Source organism: Leptopilina heterotoma, unplaced genomic scaffold (assembly GCF_015476425.1).
Source record: "Leptopilina heterotoma isolate Lh14 unplaced genomic scaffold, ASM1547642v1 Lhet_57, whole genome shotgun sequence".
Classification (NCBI taxonomy): Eukaryota; Metazoa; Arthropoda; class Insecta; order Hymenoptera; family Figitidae; genus Leptopilina; species Leptopilina heterotoma.
Window position 1 is genome coordinate 727,252 of NW_025111127.1, and position 21,816 is coordinate 749,067.

Genomic DNA, 21,816 nt, shown 5'->3' on the forward strand with positions numbered 1-21,816 from the left:
ATTTAAAAATTAAATAATAAACAATTACAGTAAGTGTCCATTAGATTTTCATATTTTAGTACCTAACGATTGGAATCTAGAAATATCGCAAACCTATGAAAATAAACAAAATTGCTGACGAGGGGAATCGAACCTACGGACTAACAGACTAACGCTCTAACCACTATGCTATCGACACATGTGTACAGTAAATTCTTAATATCTCAGTATCATTCAGACATACAATTATTGAGTCAAAGATGAGAAAAAAGTAGGGATACGTTAGAAATAATAAATTGAAATAAAATAAATTAAACTAAATTTTTAATAATTAAATTAAATTACTTTACTTATTATTTATTATTTATTTATTATTTACAAAATTAGAAAATTATGTTAAATTATTATTATTAAATTTAATAAGAATAAAAAATGAACAACTGAAAAGTAAAATATTAATTTTTTTCAATAAATATATATTTATAAACATTTATAAACTTTTTTTATAATTTTTTTCAAGTTTATGTCAAAAAAGCAATGTTGGCAAAGAGCGTTGTGAACAATTTTTCTATACTCAGCCAGCACTTGCAGCCGTGGCTTGTCCAAGCTTTGGCGAAACAAAAATTCTGTACTGCGCCAGCACTAATTGTCGAGCCCTAGTAGAAATTTGTCCTAGTTATTATAAAGGAACTGTCCAGTCGCGCTTGAAATTGTCTAGTTACTTTACAAGCCAACTGGCTAATAACTGGAATGGAGTGTCACGCTTTTTTCATCAAGTTATTATCTAGCCCAACTTTATAAATTCTGGTCAACGGTTCTGTAGAAAAACTAGACAAATTAATTCTTTTAAAATACTGAAAATTTGTTTAATATTAAGATTTACTGTAGTTAACACATTTATTTCATGCAATTAATATAAAATTTCTATTTAGCACCAAAGAAATTCAATAAAAAATATTTTTGGAAAATTTCTGTATCCATTATAATATATACATAATAAATGGAATAGAATAAAAATTATATAATCTTTTATAATTTTTAATTAATTAGTTGAATTATTATATAAAAATAATGTAAATAGTAAATTATTACATGCAATTTTCTACATTACCTTTTGATTTTTAATTCAATTAAAAAAAAATTCTAAATTCGAATATCCTAAATATTTACTGTTTTCAAACAACTTTCATTTTTTTAATGCACTATTATTAACAATAACACTGAAACAAATATTTTTTATTAGTATAAACAATTATAATCTATATAAACCTTAAAACGATAACGCAATTTCACCGAAAAAATCTTGGGGGGTAACGGGGAGCGAACCCGGGTCCCGCTGAACTATAGTCGCACCGCTTAACGCACTCGGCCGTTCAACGCAATGGATACTAAGAAATTAATAACCACTGCACATATGTTTCAGTTCAGTGCCGTAACTAGAGATTTTAAGCATTGGTATATACTTTTAATATTTTCTATGTAATAAAACATTTTAGATGATTTTTTAATTATTATAACTTTTTAGTAATTTAATTTGCAACGTTAACAATTAATAAATAAATTGATTACTGTAATTAAATTCTTAATTATTTTTATTAATTTATTATAAATTATTATAAATATTTATTAATAATTTTATTATTTAATATGAGTAATTGATTATTAATTAATAATAATAAATCCATTAAATTTTTTATTAATAGAAAATTATAATTAAACTAAAATGGAATTTAAAAATTAATTTTTAACTAATTTTATTATTTTTATATTTATTATAAATGATTATTAATAAAATTAATTAATAATATTAATAATTAATAAAATAAATTAATATTATTAATTTATTTTATTAATTAATATTATTAATTTATTTTATTAATTATTAATATTATTAATTAATTTTATTAATAATCATTAATATTTTTTATTATTAATTAATTTTATTAATTAATATTATTAATTTATAATAAAAAATTAATTAAATTTTTAATTAATAAAAAATTAAAATGAAAAGTTTTAAAATATTGGAAAGAATAAGAACAAATTTATCTCTAGCAAATAATCAGTCGAGCTGTCTAGTTATTAGACATTATTGCAGTGTCATCGACACGACAAACTTAGAACTATAATTTCTAGGAGTACTTTAAAGTAACATTAAAAAAACTAGACAGAAGTTATGTCTAGCCAATATCAAATTCAACTTGAATCTTTGACGAAGAGCGTTGGTCAGTAACTTTACAGTTATTTACCAGTCCGCCTATAGAATCAGCGTCCGTGACAAAAACTGTCCAGTAACTTGAACAATCGAGTGGCTCCATGACAAATTTCTACTAGGGAGGCTCGGCTAGACTACGCCGAACAATCGTCTGAGTACTAAGCCAGTGGTGAACATCGGCACTACACTGGCATTTCCCATTGGACAGCTACTGATAAAATAATAAAAGAGCTTAAGGGAAATTTTATAAATTTTTAAATAAATTGAATAGAGCAGGAAAATAAGTCAACTGCACGTTTTATTTGACCATTTATAATGAATTTAATTTCTGTAAAATATAGTAAATCTTTGGAAGCGATGACATTTAGAATTTCTTAAAGTCATAATATAATAGATTAATAAATCGTTATAGAGTGTAATGAACTTGGGGTGATGCCGTGAATGGAATGTATATACCCATTCAGTTGTCTTCGATGCGGAACATTTGGACGCGTTATATGCATTTCCTCCTCAGTTTCCTCAGATACACACACAACATATGCTAAATCTGAGAGCAACTGTTGTTTCCTGCATGTAATCCACGAACCTTGAAATATATTCCCAAGAAATTCAAGTATGGTCACGATTGTAGATGAAAAAGAATAAAAAGTAGAAAAAGGCTACAAAGACTACTTTAGTTGCCCCTTTTGCAGATTTCGATGCTACCCCTGTCTTCAAAGACTACATTATCTTACCTCCACTGTAATTAGACGCGCTTACCTTCTTCAACATAGAGAGAAAAAAGAAACGCACCACTGTACATAAGCAACAGCAATGCTCTTCGACAGTACGAATTACTTTTGTTGTCAAGCGGAAGAGTCGCTCTCTTATCCTTTAGATCTTTCTTCAACGAAAATTTGGCTGAAACTTCATTCATTATTCATATAAATTTTAAATATTACTTTTATTGTATCCGCAAATTAATTACTTTTAATTATTTGGTTATTTTAATGCGAAATATTATTTAAATTGTGGATTATAATTTAGTAAATTACGATGGAAAAACTCTTAGCTTTATCCTGTTTGTCTAATTGATTTTACTATTTTTTATGTAATTGAAAAGTTGTAGTTTAGTTGACTTAAATACGTAGTAGCTAAATTCCAAAAATAACTTTAAAATCTTATTATTCATATTGCATTCTTCTAGTTCTTTTAACTGTTTTTGTCAGACAATATTTTTAAAATTCAGTGTGGAGCACCTACTGGATTACGCAGAGCAGTTTAAATGTAGTCGAATTTATACATTCACTATAATGAATGGATTTTTCATAGATAAAATTTATTCATAGACCGCATTTTTGGTTAGAAATTTTTTTCAATTGCACGATACATTATTCACTACATTAAAATAGACCAAAAGAATATAAATCAGATTAAAATGTGAATTTCCACCTGGAAAATCGAGAGAAAAATGCATATGTTTAAAGTAGTTGCCACCCTAATATATTAAAAATTTTTTTAACAATATTGATTGCCATAAATGAGAGTACAGACTGTTCTTTACGGATTCTCCCCTTTTTCTCTCCATGTTCTATAAATGTATGACTTTAAAACGTTGCTGCGAGTTCCCCTCAATTTAAAGGTCTCTCAACCTCAGCATTTCCTGTAGGAAAGACCTCTCTCCATCAGGGGTGACAAACTCGTGCAGTATAGGAAATCGGGAAAAAGTCAACGGACGCTCATCACTTGCAGCTAATCTGCCTTTAGAGCTTGTGTCTAAATTAATATTATATATACGATACGCATAAGTTTGAGGCATGAATAACTATTATCTATGAAATGCAGATTCGTTACGCGGTCCTACTTTCACGCTAAATTCTTATTTGTTTAATCCTTTTCTAATTGTTAGGCACATTTCCAATATTTATTACATGCATTTGTCAGCAAAATTTATTACATTTCCCTTAATCTTTCAATTGACAACTAAATAAAATTATAAAATGTCTTTATCCTCTGGGAAAAGATTAAAATTTTGTTCCATTGTTGACATTTCGGCTTTTTCTATTTTACTAATTTTATGGTTTAGAATATATTATATTTAGAATATATTTTTACTTGTACCGCTACTCCGTAACAATTTTATAAAATCTGCTAAATTTATTTTTTTCATGCACTTATCGAATAACCGCATATGTGTGAAATAAATTATTAACCGATGGGGGAAAGGAACTCTGAACATAACGCATAATAAACACTAACACTAAACACTATAGACTACCCAGTAAAGACGTTATTACATAATTCATAACTTTGAGATCACAGTGTTATAGAACATATGCTCCAAACTAGTTATAGATCTGTTATATTATTGTAACAGAGTTCTAGAACATAGTTACAAGTTAGTTACGTTCCTGATTATGCTAATGTCAAGTTCTATAACAATATTATGTACCTGTTCTAAACTTCTGTTGCACTTCAGTTCTGGAAGATAATAAATTGTAATTACAATTAAGAACATTTCTGTAACAATTTTAGGTAACATTTTTATAATACCTAAGTCACAAATGCAAACATTAAATAAATTCAAAATAATACACATATAAAATCATTAATTACAATTTTTATTACTTTTTTCATTCTTATATTTCTCTTATATAATTATACTTTTTTATTAGTCAGTATATCTAATATAATTTTTCTGACAGTATCTGTCAGCAAACTTCGAAGTATTTACATGCAAAGTTTAGTATAAATTGTGTAAAGATTTAAATGTCCCACTTCAATAAATAAATGTTTAGCATGGAACTTTTCTGAACAGTTAAATTAAATTTTCGCATAAATTTATTTAGGCGAAAATGTAATTTAAATTTTCAGGAAAGTTTGACTTGCAAAGTTTAATGATAATTGGGTAAAGATTTAAATATCCCACTTCAATATAGCGTGAAACTCTTCTGAACATTTGAATAGATTTAGGTAAAAATTTTATTTAAATGATCAGAAAAGTTTCACGCTGAACATTTATTGAAGTGGGACATTTAAATCTTTACACAATTTTCACTAAACTTTACATGTAAATACTCCTAAGTTTGCAAGTAAATCTTTAATAAATTTTTATGGAAATTGCAGTGCAGTATGGGTACATTGTTACAGTAATGTTTTTAATCGTAATTACAATTATCTTCCAGAACTGAACTGCAACAGAAGTTTAGAACAGCTACATAACAATGTTTCTACACAGTTCTAGAACAAACACAGGAAAAAAAAGTCTGACTCTGTTTACACCTTAAATTCAGCCCATGTATTTCACATAAGTCTGTCCTTGTTTAATGGGGCTGACTCCGTTTACACCTTAAATTCAGCCTCGAAAACAGGCTAAAAGTAAAACTTTTTTTTTAGTGTGAGGGTGGAGCAACAATTACAGAACATTTGTGACATTAGAGTTACATAGTATTGTTATAGAACTGTGACATAAGCATAATAAAGTCAAAATTTAGGAACTGCTCCACCTAAAACAAACTTTTTATATTTGCATTATGTCTATAAATAATTTGTTACAGCCGGGTGGTACAAAAACATTCCCGGAATGCGTTTTCAAACATTTAAATTTTTCGATTAGTTATAAACAGTTAAACTTTAAAGTACCTTTTTAGAAAATTCACTGTTGCTTTGTTGGTTTTTGATAAAATTTAACAATATTTGGTAGAGATATATTATACAAAAATGCCTCTACTATTACACCGCCCGACAAAACTAAACTTTTTTTCGCACACATGAACAAACCGAGGAATATCGGAAACTAGAGCCAAAATGAAGATATCCGTGTCTGGCCGTTTTTCGAGATCATATCGTTTATGATTTTTAGGGGTAAAAACAGCCCTTAAACAGAAGGTAACCAATTGTCTTGCAAAACATCTATGCTTTCTAATTTCTTTATTTTTATAAAACTATTGGTATATAAGAGTTTTTGGGGTCGCTTTAATTACAGATCTGAAGTCAGTTTTTAGAAATTTTAAAATTACATATTCAAAATGGAGGACAAATTTTAATAAAATTATCCAATTTTTATAAGAAGTTTTTAAAAAAATTTAAATTAAAAATTTTTGACGAATGTAAAAAAATTTAGACTTTTATGAAATTGTAATTCATAATGTTATTTGTCCGCCATTTTGGATATGCTATTTTGAATTTCTAAAAACTAACTTCATATCTGTAATTAGCGACCTCAAAAACCCTTATATACGAAGTTTTATAAAAGTAAAAATATTATAAGGCAATATTTAATGTGTTGATTTAGCTGAGGGATCGGTTTTGAGATAAGGGTTGGGGTGAAAAAAGATATTACACTTATTCAACGATTAATTTTAAAAAATAGAATTTTTTCTAGTTCTATTCGTATTATTTTAAATAAATCGAAATGGGGATAGCTTTGGGGTTGAAAGTTGAACCTGAAATATTAGTAAGGGTATGTATAATGGTCCCAATAATGTTAAAACAATTTTTGAATAAAAATTTCCTATTTTTCTAAATTTTTTGCAAGACAATTGGTTACCTTTTGTTTAAGGATTGTTTTTACACCTAAAAACCGTAAACGACTTGAATTCGAAAAACGGTTAGACACGAATATCTTTTTTTTTTGGCTCCAGTTTCCGAAAATCCTTGGTTCGTTCATGTGTGCAAAATCGTGTCGGACGGTGTTAGGAACAAGAATAATTATGAATTGAAAACTGAAAATTTTTGAAAACGCATTCCGGTAATGTTTTTGTACCACCCGGATGTAACAAATTATTTATAAAAACATAATGAAAATTTAAAAAGTTTGTTTTAGGTGACCCAGTGCAGAAATTTTGACTCAATACAGAACTATTTCGTAACTAACTTGTAAGTCGTAAACAGAATCAAAATCGCAATCGTAAACGGAAGGGTAAGTTAAAGAAGGATTATACAGTTTTGCCCTTCTCTAACTTACTCTTCCGTTTACAATGCTGTCGCGGCTGTTTTGCTTTGGCCTTTTCCGAGATTCACTGAGATATTAACATAGTTAATAGATCGACAACGATAACGACATTAGCACCAGGTGTATTTCTTTTCAACTGAGTATTTCACTATTATGCATAAGTGGATTTCATTTATGTATTGGTGAATGAAGAAAGTCCACATATAAGAAAAGTGAATATTTTATAATGAAAGAAGTGAAAATTTATTTATTGAAATTTAGAGAGTAATTAATATGCTGCATGAACTTTGAATTTAAAAATGAAATATACGAATTTCAATTGCTTATATCAAAGACATCGTTGTGCAATAAATGCGGGCCAACGAAAACTCTCGTCTGGTATGTATAACCGAGATACGTGTATATGTAATGTAGACTGATGTCTCGTTAAACTGACCTCGCCCAAGTGCGTAATAAGCAACTGTGGTTCGGAACGTTTGAAATAGCTAGTTCATGATTCATCTTTTACAATATTAATAAAAACTTTTTCAGCTATTTCCTCTAAAAATTTCACTTTCCGGAAAATTACACTTATTAATAATAAGCACTTATTATAAGCTAATTAATATACGAATTATAATCCTTATGAAAATTAAAAAAATAATTAAATTTTCTTTTAAATATTTCTTTACTTTATAACCTAAAAGTTCCGAAAATACTAATAAGAAAAGTATGTTTGGTTTGGTTGTAACTCTATCTTTTCACGAAATTTCGACCGCGCATCAAAAAATAAAGAGAAATAAAAATAGTTTGACAGATTAAAGTGAAACTTGTCAGTCTTTTAGGTATTAGTTAAAAATTAAAATCGTCAATTTTATGTAAGTTTAAAAATATTTTCGATATCAAAAAATCGAAAAAATTATAATTGTTATTAACCCCTTCACTGTCACTGACCTCTATAGAGGCACAAAAATGTCGTGTCCTGTGTGTCCATGATCTCTATAGGGACATCGAAAAAAAGACATTTAAAAGTTAAAAAAATCTGGCTAAAAATGCTTACTCAGGGATTTTTTGGTTGGCTGAATCCAAATTCGTTGTCGAAAATTCTAAATTCAAAATGGCGGCTTCAAAATGGCGACCAAAAAAATTTTAAAGTTAACAAATCTGTCTGAAAATGCCTACTCGGGGGTTTTTGGGGTCGCTGAATACAAATCTGTGGTTGAAAATTCAAAATAGCAACTAAAAAAATTGTATAAAGTTAATAAATTCGTTAACTTTTAAATTTTTTTGGTCGCCATTTCGAAGCCGCTATTTTGAATTTTAAAGTTTCGACCACAGATTTCGATGCAGTGACCCCAAAAACATACAATATGACAATTTCATGGTTTAAAAAAAAAATTTTTGAACATTTATGGCACAAAAACTTTATTTTCACTGGACTGTGAAGGGGTTAATTACTATCAAGCTTAATACAGTAGTATTTTTAGGGTCTCTGATTAATATTTTGACGTCAAAATAATGTAATTCATAATTATTTATCCAATTCATCCAACATTCCGCAATTGAAAGAACTTCAGAAACATTAAAAATGGAGATGTTTTATGATAAAAATTATATCGCAAGATGTCAAGAATTGTAAGTCAATTGTCCAAATTTTACCTGGTTTATTTTATTTCATCAAATATAAATTTACTTGATTTTAACCATAAATAAATCCGCAGATGTGATCTGAATCTACAAAATTTTATGAAAATATTCTTTTTTAAGTTCATATGTTACATATCAGTACCAGTCTTTGACGAGTTATAGTTTCTACTATAAAACATTTGACAGAGTATCTACTAATTTTTATTTATTTATTTACAACATATGATCCCGCGATCCAAAGTGGATCACAAATGGGTAACGAGAAGTCGTACAATCTAATCGTGAAATATTTTAAAAGATTAAACAATATAAGATTTTGCGTAATTCTATCATTAATTTAAAATGGAATAGAAATATTTGGCCGTCGTATAACAATTAATCGTTCATGAGACCTTTAATGTAACAATCCATATTACTTGTGAAAGAATAACAGGTCTAAGTCGGGTTTTATAGACAGAAACATTTGATTTATATGATTACAACTAAAAAAAATCGGAGATACAGTAGCAATTGTTGATGTTGGAGTTAAAAGGTAAAACGGTGCGAAGTTGCGTGAAGCTAGTCTGGGAAGTTTTAAGTTAAGCATGGACAAAATTTGGGGAGCGTTTATCTGGGTAGAGAGGATTTTAAATATAAATATTGTTGCCATTAAAATTCTTTTTTCGGCCATGGAATGGAAGTTAAATCGCTGACAAAGACATTTATAATCTGAACCAGGAGCCGGATAGGAACCATCAGACTTATAAGCAAGGTATTTTAAGAATCTTTTTTGAACTTTCTCTAGGTCGTCATTATATTTATCAAAATATGGAATAGATATAAAGCAAGCGTAACTCATGCGGGAAAGAACTAAAGAGGTATATAGCATTTTTAGGGTTAATGGGTTTGAAAAATACTTTGCAGACGCGAAGAGAATAGACATAGTGCTTTTGTTGCTGATGAAACGACCTTGGAAATCTGCTCGTTAAAAGAAAGCCTGTTGTCAAAGATGACATCGAGATCACAAGTCGAAAAAACTCTTTCAAGTGGAATGTTGTCAATGATATATGGAGTAATGAAAGGGTTACTCTACTTTGTCTCCAAAAACTGGTGGAAATTTAGGATTAATTTTCAATAGATTAATTGAAGTACTACAAACGCATATAGTACTACAAATTGACAAATTCTGGGAAAATTTAAAAAATAAAATAAAGTCATAAAAATGAGAAAATTTATAATTTTCAAATTTTATTTTATTCTTTATTGAAAATAATTTCAATTTAAATTGTATACTTTATTTAGAACAAGTATGACTAATTTTTCTATAAATTTTGAGGGGAAAATCGAAGGACATTTAAATTTTAAAACACATTTTACAAGACTGAGATTGTGTGTTAAATGCAGTATCAAGTTTTGTATTATGTGTCAAGTTTGTCCTTGAAGATGCGATGAGATTCAGTGGATACAGTGTTCGTAAATAATAAAAGGGAAAAATAGAATACTTCTTATATGTGGGCGCATTCACCTTAGAATTTAAAACCTTATCCGTGTAGAATATAACTAAAGAAGCGCAAAGCGCTATATTACGCGATGCACTGCTCCGAGAAACCCAAGCCTCACTTCGTGACGCAGGAAGAGCGCAAATTAAATCCCGTATGAAACGCTATAGTTGGAGTACTCTCGGTGTTACCGGATGGAGTAACCACAAACAGGACAAGAGGTACCCGTCATCGTATATCCCCTAACACTTTTTACTCTTCTCCATCCATGTATATAATACATATATATGCATTTTGGTAACTTATATTGTCTGTGGCATATATCATATTATACGTTACAACTACAAGTTTCAACAAAGAAAACTCTCAAAAAACTATAAATTTCCAGTTCCTTTCCATGTTTCAAAACGGAAATACGTTTTCTTTTTTTGTTTAGACGTTACCAAGTATAAGCTTCAATGCAAATGTTTGCTTCTGATGTACGAAGGATACAATTCTTTCTTAGAAAACTTATATTTACCAACACTGATAGAAATTCTTTTTATTACTGTATCATAATTAAGTGGAAGCAGTGGATATAATCTTTATTGATAGTCGAACAGTATGAATAATCACTCTCTAAATTTTAATTAGCAAAAATCTACTGTAATTCAATAAGGGTAGGTTCATGCCTAAAAAATCAAAGTTGTCCCCTACTTCTTCGATTTTGTTGAAACTTCTAAATTTTGAAGTGGAATGCCAGTAATAAGCCCAAAATCGATTTCGAAAAATTTTGGATTTACGAGGTTTTTAAAATTTTTTTTGACATTTGGAAAATGATATACCTACCTCAAAGAAAAATGAATTAAAAATTAAATTTTCAGGAAATGCTTATTATTTACTAACAATTTAAAAAATTATTTCATAAAAAAAAAATTTTTTTTAAACAAATTATTTAAAAAATAATTTTTAAATAAACATTTTTTTGAAAAGCCTAGGTAGAAATTCGTGAAGTATTACTTGTTTTCTTCCAGTAGGTGTAGAGTCGAGAGCGAGTTTTACTTGCCAAAACAATCTGGCCAGTCCTGAATGAGTGACTGGCCAGTTTCACTGGATAAAAACAATTCTCCTTTGTGAACAGTACTTTTGTCAAGTCACTGTCAAAAAATCTTATCACAATAGTGATAAGAATTTCCTTTCAGACACTGGCCAGTCACTGATTTGAAGAATTATTTAAGATTCCACCTAGAAAAACTGGTCCACCACTGATTAGAAAAACTTCCCGAATCCTTTAAAGGAATTATTCTAGATTTTTCCAAATCTCTAGCCAGAAAATCTTGACACTATCAAAAAAAGAAGCTGCGGACACAGAAACTGACCAGTTACTAAGGAAAAAAACAAAGCACCAGTCCCACAAAAATACACTCTTAGTCAATCATTTATAGTTAGATTTTAAAAATAATTTTTATGTTCCATACGGTCAAAAACAGAAAAGTCTAAAGTAACTTTATATAAAAGTTATGATCGTTTCACTGTCACATTGCCAAAGTTTACATTTTTCTAAATTTTGAGAAGATAAGCTATCAAGTTTCTGACAAGTGACTAAACAGTTTATCTGGTCATGATTTCTTATCATTACTTCTGACAAGTCACTGGCCAGAAATTCTGGTCACAATCGGAATAGAACTTCAGTTCTTAAACTTGTAGTTATGATAAGTTACTATCTAGTCACCGTGGCTGCGTGGTAACGCACATGCGTTGTGTCTCCATGGAGACCCTGCAGGGTCTAGAGTTCGATCCTCCATGCGAGCGAATTCTTCATTCTTAGATTTAAGTGTTATTGGTAGAGTAATTGTTCATTTCCAGTAAGAAGCGAGGAATTGAAAAGGATTGAAATAATTCAAACTCTGTATGGTGTAGTAGAAATTATCCAATACTTTTGAATGCCATTTCTGTCCAATACTTTTCTATACCATGATAGGACCACGTTTCGTCTAAAAATGAATGCTATTCAATTCTGTTTGTAATTGTTAACAATAAGACAACATTTTTTTCTGAATGCTTTCCAATCCCATCCGAAATTATTACAGCCTGTCATTACATCACTTTTCAATTTTTCATTGGAACCGCGTTTCTGCATGCATTCAAGCAATCTTCTGGATTTTTGTAATTTATAAGATACATACAGTGGCAGATTTTGCAAAAAGTGTTTGTGTTCAAAGAAAGACTTGCTGAAAAATTGATTGTTTACCAATTTTACGTCATTTAAACGAGTCAGGGCCGTTATTCTGGTAGACAATAAATCATAACCTAAAAATTTCAGAGACCTTTAAACACTTTTAACCCTCTTAACTGATAATTTAATAATTATTCCTTTTTAAAATATCAAATAAAGTCATGAGTGCAGTTATTTGAAAGTAATTGAACATTCTATATATGTCAACAATATTAGTATTATATTATTATACTACTGTCGCGGAATTCAGAAGCATAGGACAGAAATGGTATTCAAAAGGATAGAATTTTTTTAATGCTTCTTAATCTTTGCTTTCTTACTGGGTATTCAAGAGGATTGATATCGTTACTTTTCTTATTGCTCTCACTGGATAGAAAAGTATTGGACAGAAATGGCATTCAAAAGAATAGAATCTTTTTTAATACTTTTCAATTTTTCGTTTCTTACTGGGTTAGTATTAAATATTTGAATAATCACAAAAATATAAATAAATATGTAATTATAAACAAAATAAAAAGAGCCAGGAAAAATTATATTTTATTCTAGATTTTGAGCAGAAAACTGTCCAGTTACTTGCCAGTCACTGTTCAGATAATCTAACCAGTGACTGCTAAAGAAGCGCGTTACATTTCTAATCAATCACATGCCAGATTTTCTGATCAATCACTGGCCAGAATCTAGAAAAACTTCCCAGTGACTGGTCATTATAGAGTTGAAATTTTTACCTGGAAGTGGAATTTTTTTGCTTTTAATAACAATGATTCGATTCTCACTTAGTTCACGAGTGTTTTCCAAAAAAATTTGATGGAGGGTATGAAACTTTGGAGATATTGAATTTTTTGTCCTTACGCGCAACCGTTAGAAGCGCATTTTTAGGGTGGAGTCCCATGACAGCGTTTTGCGTTGCGTCGTAATGGGAGAGAAAAAGACGCAAATATACGTTTGCTGCATTCTCTCTTATTACAACGCAACGCAAAACGCTGCCATGGGACTGCGGCCTTAGGCTACTACATACAAACTAATGTTCAAAATCACCTATAATTCGTAAATTTTAACCGAATTCAATTTTTCTTTTTGGAAAATGACAGGCTATAAATTTGTAAGAATACTGTGCATTTTAAAATTTTTATTTGTTTAAACAAATTATTATTATTTAAATAAAAGATGTTTTGATTCTTCTGTTTGTTATTTACTAATAAATTGTTAATTACTAACTTTTTACATATTGTACCTAGAGAGGTGAATTTTTTTCTAATTTTGCAATTTACCGGACCTTACATAAATACCGATGCAGATTTAAACATAATTATTATTATTTAAGCAAGATTTAAACAAATTATTATTATTTAAGCAGGATTTAAACAAATTATTATTAGTAATAGGTACTAGTACACAGAATAGTACACTAGAAAGATTCAGTTTTTTCTAATCATGCAAATTTACCAAACTTTTTTGGTTATTGTTTTAAATTATTATTATTATTAAATAATTATTGTTATAAAAATTATTTTTTACAAAAAATTAATAAATTTTTTTAAATTTATATGACAAATCAAATAATGTTATCATTATTTACTTCAGATAAAACCCATCTGTTTAAAATAATTGTTTATAAGAATTGATTTGAAAAATAATTATAAAATCGTTTGCACACACTTTTTATTCGCATGTTCTGTGACAATTTCTCAAAGTTTCATCAAAATCGAAGAACTAGTGGACAACTTTGATTTTTTAGGTATGGACCTACCCAGATTAAAATTAAAAGTACAATTATTGTTTAAACAATTATTAAACAAATTATTATTCTTATTTTTGTTTAAAATATAATTTTATTTTTAATGTAAATCGGCATTTGAAAAAAGTTTGGTAAATTTGCATGATTAGAAAAAACTGTATCTTTCTAGTATACTATTCTGTATAAATAGTTAGTAATTAAAAATAATAATTTATTTAAATCTTGCTTAAATAATAATAATAATTATGTTTTAAATCTGCATCGGTATTTATGTAAGGTCCGGTAAATTGTAAAATTAGAAAAAAATTCACATCTCTAGGTACGATATGTAAAAAATTAGTAATTAACAATTAGTATTAGTAATTAACAAACAGAAGAATCAAAACATCTTTTATTTAAATAATAATTTGTTTAAACAAATAAAAATTTTAAAAATGCACAGTATTCTTACAAATTTGTAGCCTGTCATTTTCCAAAAAGAAAAATTGAATTCGGTTAAAATTTACGAATTATAGGTGATTTTGAACATTAGTTTGTATGTAGTGAAAAGCCTGAAAATGCGCTTTTAACGGTTGCGCACAAGGACAAAAAATTCAATATCTCCTGAAGTTTCAGACCCTCCATCAATTTTTTTTGGAAAATACTCGTGGGAATCGAATCATTGTTATTAAAAGCAAAAGAAAATTACACTTTTTAAAAAATTGTTTTTTTAAAAATTATTTTTTAAATAATTTTTTTAAGGGGGGAACCCCAGTTGTAATGTTAAAAAGAAGTGCCTTTTTCAAAAATTTTTTCCTAATAAACCATAAAACTTTTTTAAAAATACTATTTATTACCTAAAAGTATACATACATAAGGCTAATGTATGTAAAATATCTTACCAGGGGGGTGGGGGGATTAAATTTTCCAAAAAAATGTCTTACGTAATTTATGGACAGCCCCACAGCTGAAAATCGACTTTTATTTTTTAACCAAAATCATGCTCATGACTTTGACAGGATGCCATTTTGTCAAATATTTTTTTTAAATCCTTCGATCGGGAACTAGATAATCTTATAATAGATGTAAATAATTTAATTTTTGCATTCCGAAGGCGCTACTTCAATGGCTCACATATCTCAGAAAGTTTTGGATAAAAAGATTTTCTTTTCTTCTTAAATTGAAGCCTTGTGCATGTACTTTTAGGTAATAAATAGTATTTTTAAAAAAGTTTTATGGTTTATTAGGAAAAAATTCTTGAAAAAGGCACTTTTTTTAACGTTACAACTGGGGTTCCGCCCTTAAGAAATATTAAAGAAAAACAAATTAAAAATCTCTAAGAATAAAATAATAATAGATCAAACGATGTTGATTGAAGATTAAATTCAGTGCAGTATTTGAAATTTTTGGGTACATGAAAACTATATACACTAAATCCCACAATAAATGTTTAAAATGCCTGAGAAAAATAATTTGAACGATTAAAAATTAAGTTTAAGCAGGGTGTCTAACGGCCAGGGAAAAGTCAGGGAATGTCAGAATTTCATTCAAAGTCAGGGAAATTTCTATAAATTTCTATAAAAATAAAATTTTTTTTAATCTAACAAAACTTAAAAGATTTTTATTACGCGTTTGTTTCTATCATAAAATATTAATTTATTGTTAAATATGTCAGTTACCTAATTTTGTCCCAAGAAAGCAAAAATAAAATTAGTAAAAAGTCAAGAAAAGTTACGGAATTTTTTTCTCAATCCTTGTTAGACACCCTGGTTTAAGCTAAAATCAAAAAATTATAAGTATTGGCCATCTCTCCCGGATATTCTGGGAGAGATTGACGAATGCACTTTATAAAAAATGTGAATTTTGAGATTGTTTCTATGAAAATATTTTATTTTATTTTTTAGTTACTTTAAAGTTAAGTGTTCAATGTTTAATTATTATCAATAAAAGTTTAGATAGAAATGGCTGAACCGTTTGAAATCAAAGGCCAAGTTTTTAAACATTCTATAATTGACTATTAGGTATATATTATTTAATCATATTTTAGCATTTAAATTAATTAATATTAGCATTTTAGCTATTTAATTATATTTTGAACAAGAAATACTTTCCTTCATCTGAGATATAACTATAAAAATGTTTTCAGTATCAAAAAATCGAAAAAATTATAATTGAACTTATGAATTACTTGATTCATTGATATTTTTAGTATCTCTGATTCATAATTTGACGTGGGAATAATGCAGTTTAGAATTGCAAATTCAAAATTTTTAGGTTCAAATATCTGAGGGTTAGAAAATCGAAAAATAATTAATTGTAATAATTTGAACTTAAACTTGCTGTAGTGTCATTCTTGAGGTTCATGATGAATATTTTGTCATGAGAATAGTAAAATTTCGAAATACAAGATTTTAATGTTGAAGTCAATTTGCATTTAATTTTCGAACTGGGGTATTTTTTGGATTTCTGATTAGAATTGTTATCAAAATGAATGATTATGCAGATCCATAATGGTGAATTTAACTAAGGCCAAAAAAGTATATAATTAATAACTAAAACGGGAAATGAAACAATTTTTATAAATGGAAAGTTTTAAGATTTGTTTCTTCTATATCTGTAATGTTCTAAAGTTGATAGAACTTGAGACTAATATATGACTTCTAATTTATTTAAAATTAATATAAAATAAAAAAAATGTAAGTAAAATTTAAAAAAGTAAAAAATTTTGCACAAAGATAAACAGATGGTTAACGTTAATTTTCCTGGTCACTTTAACTAAGCTTGAATCTTAGGGGCCATTTATAAACTACGTTACCACTTTACGGGGGCGAGGGGGTCCAAAAACTAAAATTTTTGCATGTGACGCAATGGTAACGAATGGGGAGAGGGGGTCTAAAAAGTCTGAAAAATTGGTAACGTAGTTTATGGACGACCCCTTATTACTTTGACATAGGATTCTACAGTGGATTCCTCTCGTAATTAAGAAACCTAATCAATTTCTGGTATACTTTAAATTTTAAAATCAGATTTTCAAATTCTGATTCAATTAATGTTTAAAACTTCGGAAAACAAAAATTTAGAATAATAATTATTTTGTTGTTAAAGTTAAAGCACGACTTTCATTGTATGCCTTTCGGCTTCTACAATCTCCTCAACATCTTAACTAAACTTTTCCAATTCAAAACACTTAAAGGTGTTAAATTAAGGTAGAAACATTGAAAGAAAGGTATAAAATTCTAAATTTTTAAGCAATTTTTCAACTTCAAATCTAATTATCGGCCCCAATTTCAGAAGAAATACTTTTTTCTGATAAGAATTTATTTTAAATAAATATTTTATAAAGTACTTTCTAAATTTGAATTAGTAAAAAATTTTATAATTTAAAATAGTGACAGACTTTTGCTTTTGGGTTAGTTAATTTCAATAATAAATAGTAATTTCTGCTTATTTATTAAAAAACTTAAATTGATTAACAATTCATAATTAAAGAAGCTAAATTATTCGACATTTTTGCACATGGAACCAGGAGCATCACATTTTAGAATGCTTTTTAGCTCTAAAATGAAATTTTTGAAGGAGTTTGAGTAATTTAATACATACAATATTTTTTTTAGTTTTTTCAAGACTGTTCGTCTTTCTGATAATGTTCTGTAATGTATCTATAAACTGATCTGCACTTTACTTTAAAACTTTTAATCTGCAAGTCAAGTTGGAACGAGCAAATTTTACAGAATGCTTACGGGTGCGCATCCGTAGCAGAAGTGTTGATTTCTTTAATCTAATGAAAAATTTCTTTAAAACAATGAAGAAGCCAATAATATTCAAAGAAATTATTTGTTTGATATTAATATCAACACTTTTTTTTATTCAAAATAAAAAATTTTTATTTTATATCAAAAAAGTATTTTTCATAACGCGGTGCAAAAAAGGGCACTTTTTTGCACCTTGTTATGAAAAATATCGTTCGTAACTAGTGCTAGCAGTTGCCAATTTCTGAACGAGCACTTTTTTTAAAAATTGACAACTGCTAGCACTAGTTACGAAATATACTATATTTTTTATGCGCTATGCGTATACGGTGTGCGTGTTTCGCTTGTATCCTCGAGATCTTCAGTTCAATTCCCTATTCGTGCGAGATTTTTTAATCTTAATTCTAAGTGTTCTGCGGAGAATAGGATTAATATTATTAATAATAACTAACTTTGTGCTCTTTTCATGCGGACATATTTGAGGTTCGTAATTGTTTTGAAATTTATATTCACCTGTGACGGGCGGCGAGCATTTTAAAAATCCTTTTTTTGCCCGCTGTAGTTAAGATGTAAACAGAAAATTTGCGGTACACGCGAACAAAGTTTGTAAAGCTGAGAATGTGTACACCTTCGACAGTCAAATCAAAGGAAGGTTAATATTCATACCACTGACCCGCTCTTGAGAAGATTATCGCGGTAACTGAACCTATAACTATGCACTACTCTAAACGATCTTGCGGCTTCCACAAGCCTTTAAACTCATGTACTAAACTGCATTCCCCTTTTGATGCATCCCATGTTAAAACTATATTTATACACACGAACAGCTACTGCAACTCCAGTTAAGATTCCAAACGCAGTTTCACTTTCCCGAACATTATTTGCCGTGGAAAAAATTCATTTCATTTCTTCACTTTCACTTCCTCTATTTCTAATCATCATGCGCATTATCATTCAAGAGATCATCGCTTTTTCTATCCATTTATTATAATTTTCTTTTAATGAGGAAATTTTATATTTTGAGTAAAATAATTTTTAAATCAGAAAGCGAGTCTCTTACATTTCAGTTGCTCTTATTTATAGTTTCATGTGCCCCCTTGTAGAGGGAGAAAACGCCAGGACCCTTTTAAAAATATTGCGCGACAGGAGTGGATTCTGTGACACACGTTAACAGATGGAAGGAGTCTATTTTTGACAAAAAAGAAAGCAAGGAAGTCTTTCTTTATTTGTTAATTCTTACTAAGTTGACATTCGGTTCAAATTTCTTTACGGGATTACCCACACAGTACCGAAAGTTTACTAAACATTTAATACAGGTTGAAGTGTAATCTTCAGAGTATTTTGTCAAGAAGATTATGTAAATTTTTGAATGCTTGTTTGACCCAGATAGCACGTAATGTTGCAGCAAGCTTGTGGCAAGCTTGCCGCGTAAGATTGCCAATATTGCCGAGCAAGCTTGCGGCAATATTGTGGCAAGCTTCAAATGTCCCACCTACAGGAAGCTTGCCGCGTAAGCTTGCAGCAATATTGCCTTGTAAGCTTGCTGTAATATTGCACGGCAATATTGCCACAATGTTGCACTGTAAGGTTGTGGTAAGGTTACACGTAAGGTTGTTGTAAGGTTGAGGTGAGATTGTGGTAAGTTTACAAATTATGGAAAAAAATTAACAAAATAATTAATAATTTAAATAATTAATAAATATTAATTAAAAAAATGAATTTTGTTGCTCTTCTTTATTTTTGAAACCTAACATGAAACAGAAAATTTTGAAAACAAATTTGGCGGCACTGGGATTCGAACCCGGGATCGACGCGCATAAACCTAATATCCTAACTAACTGAGCTAAGTGGGGAACTGAGGAAGAGAAACTCAATTTTGCTTTTAAGGAGTTAGTTAGCTTCTTGGTGCACCTTAATAGCAAAATTGAGTTTCTCTTCCTCAGTTCCCCACTTAGCTCAGTTAGTTAGGATATTAGGTTTATGCACGTCGATCCCGGGTTCGAATCCCAGTGCCGCCAAATTTGTTTTCAAAATTTTCTGTTTCATGTTAGGTTTCAAAAATAAAGAAGAGCAACAAAATTCATTTTTTTAATTAATATTTATTAATTATTTAAATTATTAATTATTTTGTTAATTTTTTTCCATAATTTGTAAACTTACCACAATCTCACCTCAACCTTACAACAACCTTACGTGTAACCTTACCACAACCTTACAGTGCAACATTGTGGCAATATTGCCGTGCAATATTACAGCAAGCTTACAAGGCAATATTGCTGCAAGCTTACGCGGCTCTACAGGGTAATTTAAAAAAATTTTAAATGTACTTTAGAATTAGTTTAGTATTAATTCCAGGATTCGCACTCATCTACTAAATAACCTACTATTTACTACTTTTTTACGTTATGATACTATTTGAGTACTTTTTCTTAGATTTCAAACACTAAAAGCTACTATTACTGTTTTTTTTAGAATTTCCACTACTTTAAATTCGCTAATACTAGAAGTCAAAAAACTATTCTCAAAAATTATAATCAAATTCTTTAAAACGATTCAATTATTTTCAATATATCTTAAATATATCTTAAAAATTTAATTTCAATTCCTCGAAAAAATCATTTATTTAAAAAAATGTTTTTTAAAATTCTTTGAAAGAATGCAATTATTTACAAAAATATTAGAATTTTCCACAAGAATTTAATTATTTTTAAATATTTTAATAAAATTGTTCGATACAAATCAATTATATTAAATACAATTTTAATTAATGTTTTTGAAATAAATCAATATTATTCTTTTAGATTTTAATAAATTTCTTCCCGAGAATTTAATTATTTACATAAATAATAATTCTTCGAAAGAATTCAATTATGTCGATAAATAACAAAATTATTCCAAAAATTCAATGATTTTGAGCAATTTTAATAAAATTCTTTGCAAAATTCAATTATTTTCATAAATAACAATATTCATCACAAGAATTCAATATTATTTTTAAAAGTAATAAATTTCTTCTTGGAAATTCAATTAATTTAAAAAATTCTAATAAAATCGTTCGCAAGAATTCAATTATTGTCAAAAATTTTAATTGAATTCTTTGTAAAGTTTAATAATTTTTAAAAACTTATTTTTATGGATGAGAAAAATTTCTCAGGAATTCAATTATTTAAATTAGAATTTGCATAAAATTAGTCGAAAGAAATCAATAATTTAACAGTTTTTATAAAATTCTTGTCAAGAATTAAATTATTTTTATAAATATTGAAATTCTTTCATGAATAATAAAATTCGTTGCAGGAATTCGATTTATTAGCAGGATAAGAAAGAAGTAAATATTTTTGATGAAAATTTGAAAAAGTCTGAAAAATAAAATAAGGGAGATTGGGGAATTGTAGGCCACACTTTTTTTAGCTCAATATCTTACACACAAAATTTTTTTTTTTCAAATTTTAAATTTCTCGTGTCAGTAGGAGGTATAAATAACATATATCATTCGTCAGTTTCCCAAAATTATCACTTACCTTAAAGAAATTTCAGTTTTAATAGAGAGTGCAATTTTATGATTTTTAAAAATGTTGGGGAATTGTGGGCCAAAATTGAGTTCAAAATAAAAAATAAAGATGAAATATATTTATTAAATAGTTAGAAATATTAAAAATGTTATAAATGTTTAATTATTAGTTTAAAATTAGAAAAGAAAGAGTAAGAAAATGAAATTAATCGGAATCACAATTGGAACAAGTAAAATAGGCTCCATTAATTACAAATTTTTAAGTGAACAGCTTTATATGAATCGCAATGAATCGAATAGTTTTTGTTAAATTACTATAGCTATGAGTGATTTTAATAAAATGTACCTGCATTGTGCAATTAAATCGCTAAAAACAAGCAATAAATACTTCCCTAA

General features: G+C 28.3%; 1 protein-coding gene across 1 annotated transcript in view; it reads right to left on the reverse strand.

Moving 5' to 3' along the window:
- LOC122508770 (cyclin-dependent kinase inhibitor 2-like) overlaps positions 1-18,684 on the reverse strand; it is a 47,862-nt gene extending 29,178 nt beyond the window's left edge. Inside the window, exon 1 of the mRNA XM_043622302.1 lies at positions 18,423-18,684. Within this exon, the coding sequence (XP_043478237.1) occupies positions 18,423-18,442 (20 nt within the window). The 5' untranslated portion in view covers positions 18,443-18,684. The remainder of the gene's footprint in view (positions 1-18,422) is intronic.
- Positions 18,685-21,816: the final 3,132 nt, after the last annotated feature.